This window comes from Meleagris gallopavo (genome assembly GCF_000146605.3).
Source record: "Meleagris gallopavo isolate NT-WF06-2002-E0010 breed Aviagen turkey brand Nicholas breeding stock chromosome 4 unlocalized genomic scaffold, Turkey_5.1 Chr4_random_deg7180001718254, whole genome shotgun sequence".
Lineage (NCBI taxonomy): Eukaryota > Metazoa > Chordata > Aves > Galliformes > Phasianidae > Meleagris > Meleagris gallopavo.
The window spans coordinates 1-6,531 of NW_011094998.1; the positions used below are offsets into that span (position 1 = coordinate 1).

Consider the following 6,531-nt stretch of genomic DNA (forward strand, 5'->3'; position numbering starts at 1 on the left):
AGGGAAAAAAAGAAGAGGAAAAGGGAGAAAAAGGGGAAATGGGGGAAGAAGAAGAGGAGAAGGGAAGAGTATGGCTGAAAAACAGAGATGATGGGCATCTGCAAATCATCCCTGGGGACATTCTGGCCAAAAGCACTTGGACTTATTTCTGGCTCTGGAAATTGCTGGGCAAAAAGAGCAGCCACCAGAAGTGGCCTTGGAACACCTCCAGGACAGGTTTCTGTGCACACAGTGCTACAGTGCAGGGCACAGAGGGCTAGACAGGACAGCGTGGACCGTTGAAAAAGTGCATTATTGGCATTTCCTGGGAACTCTGACGAATTGGAGTAGAGGGAGTTGGCTGAGAACAATGCTACAAAAGCAGATCCCCGGCACTGAATTTCCTGGTGACTAAGAGTTATCGAAAGGGGAAGAGAAGAGATGTGGGGAGGAGAGCCTGGGAACAGGCTGGGTAAGGGCACGGTCACCCATCAGTTAGGGAACAGCTCAACATCTGTGAGGTGAAGCCGTGCAGAATCGCCAGCTCAGGCTGTGCCGTCACTGCCAGCAGGAGCTCCCTCCCAGCTCACGCCGTAATATTTCATCATTCGATGTCAGTCTGAATCAGCATGATTTGCAAACTCATTTAACAGAAAGAAAAGGTCTGAAGGTATTGTTCACTAAGCAACTTCCATGTCCTGCCATTCTCCACGTGGTTTTCCAAAGCTGATGGTCCAAGACTTCCATCAGTGCCTATTGACACATTGGCTTTGTCCGCCACCTCTTTCTTCCTTTTTCCTACCATCCATCTCAAGTTAAATGCCACATTCAGGCATGAGAAGAAAAGCCCAGAACACCCAACAAGTTGAGACCCGAGGTGCTGATGCTGATGGCTTTACTCAGAATATCAGCAGCAGGAAAACACAGATCCACAATCAGAGATTTCCCACCCTTTGCAGAGAGCTGCAAAGTGAAAAAATGCGCTTTGACGCAAGGGAGGGACTGATTCACCCGTGAAATAGAGATGAGCGAGCGCTTGCCCAACACGGACAATGCACTGCAGAAAGGAGTGGGGAAGGGGTGGCTGTGAGCAGCCTTTGGTGTTTTTACAGATATTTCAACAGCCAGACCATGACTGTCCCAAAAAATGCAACAGCTGCAACTTTGCGGTTGATTGGCATCGCGGCGAGGCGTGCCGAGCCTGGTTAATCAGTCTGGTGAGCAGCACACCAAACCCACCCCCAGCTCGTAAGGGGATAAAAGGGCCAACCCCAGCCCAGGGAGCACAACCTCAACTCGCTGTACTCCTCCTCATCCTCACTGCTTTGCTCCTCCAATCACTCCCGTTGGCTGCAATGTCTCGTCAGTGCACCGTGAGGAACCAGGGCCGGACTGGCTTCAGTGCCACATCTGCCTTCATCCCAAGTGCCTGCAGCACCGGATTCGTCTCGCGCTCCATGGCTCAAGGCGGAAGCTGTGGCACTGCTGTGGGGTATGGAGGATTTGGAGGAGGTTTTGGGAGCAGAAGCCTCTACAGCGTCGGTGGATGCAACAGGATCTCTATGGCTGGAAGGGGCAGCGGATTCTATGGACCCGCAGGGTTTGGTGCTGGCACTGGGATCTCCTGTGGGTTTGGTGGTGCTTTTGGGTTTGGTGGGGGCATGGGTGGCCCTGGATTCCCCGCTGTCCCCACTGGAGGCATCCAGGAGGTCTCCGTCAACCAGAGCCTTCTGAAGCCCCTCAACCTGGCGATCGACCCCAGCATCCAGAGCATCCGTAAGGAGGAGAAGGAGCAGATCCAAACCCTCAACAACAAATTTGCCTCCTTCATAGACAAGGTGAGCCATGAGATTTCTTGGCTGTGCCATGCTGATTCTTCAGTGGAGAAGCACAAAGCAGGGCAAGCTGTATCAGCCGTGCTGCTTTTGATGCAAAGCCATTTCTATCAGCAGCAGCCAGGGAATAAAACCTGAGGGTTGTTTGGTTTGAGACCATTCATTCATCCCATACAGTGAGAGCAGCAGAGGGGAAATGTTGCTTTGGGATGTAGGGAAGCAGAGATAGGGAAAACCATCCAAAAGTCACTACTTCTAAAGTAGCTGCTTTCTCCTTCCAGGTCCGGTTCCTTGAGCAAGAAAACAAAGTCCTGGAGACCAAGTGGGCCCTTCTGCAAGAACAGGGGCACAAAACAGTCAGAAACAATGTTGAGCCCCTCTTTGAGGCTTACATCAACAACCTCAGGAGGCAGCTGAGCAACTTGCTGGCTGACAAGGAGAACCTGGGTGGGGAGCTGAGCAAAGTGCAGAGTCTGGCTGAGGACTTCAAGAGCAAGTAAGTCTTTGTTTGGGGTCTGCTTGGTGAGTAGGCTGGGCAGTGCTCCATTGCACCTGTGCAGTCCAACAAGGAAGAAAGGCCTTTTAAAATTATTCTTACTTTTCTGATATAAATGACCAGGGTTAAGTTTGCATATGTGACACACAACCCCATGGCTGAAACTCAGAGGCAGAAAGCTATAGGGCTAAGAGACCAAAGTACCAAGCTGTTCCTCTAAAGAAAGTTGAGCTAGGTCCTACAAACACTTACAAAACTTCTGCATAAGCCCATAGCAACCCTACATTTCCATCCCACAGATATGAAGAGGAGATCAACAAGCGCACAGCTGCTGAGAATGAGTTTGTGATTCTGAAGAAGGTGGGTGCATGCATGCTGCAACACCCGCTGCTGCACAGCTGCTGCAAGAAACACTGCAGCTTCTTCTCTGGAAACAGCTCCATTCCTGTGCTGTGCTTCTTCCCCTAGGAGGTGGATGCTACCCATATGACCAAGACAGAGCTGCAAGCCAGGCGGGATGCCCTCCTGGAGGAGATAGACTTCCTCAGAGCCCTCTACGAAACTGTAAGTACCTTCCCAGGACCTTCATGTCCTGCCCATTTTCTAACACCTTTGCTTCCTTTTCCCACCTCAGTAGCTCGGGATGGATTATTTTCCACCCTGTTGCACTACGTACCTCCACACTTATTCCATTTCACCTGCTGTATTAACTCTTCCCAGAAGATTCATGGAAAAAAAATCACTTTGCAAACACAGCTCTGTCCTCCATTGGGGCCTGGAACAAGAGATGTGCCCTATAGTGACTCACCCAACCCCCACTGCTTTGGCAGGAGCTGTCTCAGCTGCAGAGCCAGATCTCTGACACCTCCGTCATCCTGACCATGGACAACAACCGCAGGCTGGACATGGACAGCATCATTGCTGAGGTGAAGGCACAGTATGAGGACATTGCCAAGCGCAGCCGGGAGGAGGCTGAGTCCTGGTATCAGTCCAGGGTGAGTGTCCAAGATGGGTTCTGCAAAGGGTAAACCATGCTCCCTTCCCCAGCTCCTCAAGGGTAGGTTCTACTGGGACTTTTACAGCAGAGGATGCCTTTAGATTTAGTAAACCCAGAAAGCTCTAAGTGCTGGTTTGGGATTGAAAAGAGACACACACCTCTGAGCTGAAATACTACTTTATCTGTTAGTGACAAGACAAGGGGAATTGTGTTTAAGAAAAAAGGGGTAAAGTGAGGTGAGACGTGGAGAGGAAATTCTTTACTCAAAAGATGGTGAGACCCTAGCACTGCTGCCCTGAGATGTGTGGGTGCCCCATGACTGGAGTGCTCAAGTCCATGGATGGAGCCCTGGTCTGATGGAGGGGAGGGAGCAGCCCAGGGCAAGGGTGGAATTTGGGGGGCTCTAAGGATCCTTCCAACTCAAGCCATGCTATGATTACATGGTTCTATATGATCTTCAAGGAGCCTTCCAACCCAACCATTCAATGGTTCTATGATCTTTTAGGACCCCTTCAACTCAACCATCCTATGGTCTGATGACCTTGATAGACTCTTCCAACCCAAATGTCCCATGGTTCCATGATCTTGAAGGTCCCTTCCAACCCAAACATCCCATGGTTCCATGATATGATACCCACATGCTGCTTCACTCTACAATGCTAGATTCTGCCCTGACCTCTCTGTCCCTCTCCCTGGCAGTATGAAGAGCTGCAGGCTACCGCAGGAAGGCACGGTGATGACCTCCGCAGCACCAAGCAGGAGATCTCTGAGCTCAACCGCCACGTCCAGCGGCTGCGGGCTGAGATTGACAGCGTGAAGAAACAGGTACGGTCTAATGCAAAGACTCAATCCAGTCCAGCAAATAACTATAAATGCACCTCAATGTTCTGCTGGATCGTGAATGAATTAATTCAAAGCTTTCTGCACGTGACTGTAGAGTGAAACAAACTGCTCTATGTTCTAAATGGGGAATTCAGCCACTGTTTTTCCTTCCCAGTGTTCCAGCTTGCAGACAGCCATTGCAGACGCTGAGCAGCGCGGGGAACTGGCCCTGAAAGATGCCAGGGACAAACTGGCTGAGCTGGAGGCAGCCCTGCAGCAAGCAAAGGCAGACCTGGCCCGGCAGCTGCGTGAGTACCAGGAGCTGATGAACGTCAAGCTGGCCCTGGACATTGAGATTGCAACCTACAGGAAGCTGCTGGAGGGCGAGGAGTGCAGGTGGGTGAAATCAAGCTGTGCAGTTGCAAGATGTGCATCTTCCCCCAGCAATATTTTACAGATGTTCTGTTGGCTTTTCAAGCACATCTTGTTTGTGGTCTCCTCTTAAATGCGTACTGTCTTCTTTTGCTCAATTCCAGGCTCTCTGGAGAAGGTGCTGGTGCAGTGAATATCTGTAAGTACTTTCCAAAGACAGTTTTGTGACTTTTCCATCTGTCTGCCAGCTGCTCTGTCCAACTGTTTGTGGGTGCCCCTGATGAGTGTGTTCTTTTCTTGCAGCTGTGACCAGAACCGCTGTAGGATCGGGATATGGAAGTGGGAGCTGCCAGAGCTTCAGAGGCAGCAGTGGGGCCGGATCTGGGCTCTGTGCTGGAGGAATGGGCTTCAGCTCTGGGAGCGGACAAGGCATGGCTGGGTCATGTGTGGTCGGTGGAAGCAGCTCCAGCATGCAGTACATCAGCAGCTCTTCGACCAAGAGGTGCTACTGAAGTCCAACAGCTACCTGCCACTCTGTCCCTCATGTTGTGTGCAGTTCTCATCCCGTTACTTGCAAAAGGTTTGGAATTCCAAGTTGTCTGCCCTTATTTATGCAAATGCCTTGCTCCTGTTTGTTCTTAGATGCTCCGAAAGCCTCACGTCCCAGTGTTTGTCTAATAAAAGGCATATGAAATTCATTCCTTTGCATTCTCCTTTTAATTTCAATGACTTTACACAGCCATGGTGGCACTATCATCTCTTTAGCAGAAGGCGAACACAAGTCACACACATAACAGTTGTGACCTCTCCTTCTGTGGCCGTCACTTACATTCAACAGGAACAAGGACTGGGGATGCTCCATTCCCATTTGTGCAGCAAGATTTTTTGGCATCAGCCTCCAAGGGAAAGGGAAATTTCTAACTCTTGCCTCCATACATCAGAGAAAATGTTCCTCTATCCTAATTTATGTCATCCCTCTATCCTAATTTCTTTCGTGGCATCTCAGCAGTGTCATGCCAGCTTGATCACCCCCAAACCCCTGTAATTTTTCAGGTTTTTATGTGATGACTCATGCAGGGACATAATTCAGTTTTCCCAAGAAGTTCAGCCCAGGTGTTCTGTACAAGCAATAGCTGCAGGGATTAATAAAATGCTGTCATTGGTACCACCATAGTCAGAAACTGCAAAAACTCAAAAGCCCCAGACATCCTTTTAGGGAAAAGCCACGTCCAGCGTGATCCAGCTATGCTGGGTAAGCAAAGTGCTGGAGGCAAATGTGACTCACTGATCAACTCCTAGCCTAGAGAAAGTGATAAAAAACCCAGTTTCTCATTAATCCTCCACATCTGAGCACAACAGTGCTCTACCACAAGGAAATGGCCCATTCTCTAACACCCGCCATTCCATCTTGGCATCTCTGGACATGATTTTCACTGACACTTGCAGAACAGAATTTGGCTTGTTGGAGGCCATGCAAACGCTATCCAGCAGCAAAAAGGCACCTGACAGCTGCATTTCTACAGCCAGCATGCTTTTTAAACGTAGATACCTCAGCATCCAGCATTATGGCCACGCAAAGCACCGAGGCTTCTCCTGTAGCAAGCAGAAGGGCAGAAGTGCCTCCCAAAATATCCCCTTCATCACAAGAAGTCATGCTTGCAAAGAAGAGGAGCACACCATGACCTCCAGCTGCCCCTTGCCTCGACCACATGTTACTCCTGGGAGCAAAGCCAGGCTTCCCTTAGCAAAGGGAAGATGTTTTCAACATCTTCACCACTCCCCTTGTGACAGCTTCAGTTCCATCTGCTTTGAACTAAACAGGCACTGACACCAAGCTAAAAGCAAGCCTAAAGGGAACAATCAGAGGTACAGACATATATTTTCCCAGCAGACATCAGCACCCTGAAAAATACAGGCTGGGAAATCTGGGTAGTTTTATGAGCCTGGAGGTTGCCAACATGGTACACCAGAGAGTTGGGTGATTAATGGTCTGGAAATGTGCCAGCACTGAGAGCTGACACATTTCATGT

At 49.8% G+C, this 6,531-nt stretch overlaps 1 protein-coding gene across 1 annotated transcript; it reads left to right on the forward strand.

Annotated features, from left to right (window-relative positions):
- The first annotated feature begins 1,274 nt into the window (after nt 1-1,274).
- LOC100545164 (keratin, type II cytoskeletal 5-like) lies at nt 1,275-5,199 on the forward strand. The gene is made up of 9 exons (XM_003205996.3): nt 1,275-1,817; nt 2,096-2,310; nt 2,610-2,670; nt 2,779-2,874; nt 3,141-3,305; nt 4,007-4,132; nt 4,305-4,525; nt 4,666-4,700; nt 4,805-5,199. The coding sequence occupies exons 1-9, from the start codon at nt 1,335-1,337 to the stop codon at nt 5,011-5,013; spliced, it is 1,611 nt and encodes a 536-aa protein (XP_003206044.3). The 5' UTR covers nt 1,275-1,334; the 3' UTR covers nt 5,014-5,199.
- The last annotated feature ends 1,332 nt before the right edge of the window (nt 5,200-6,531 follow it).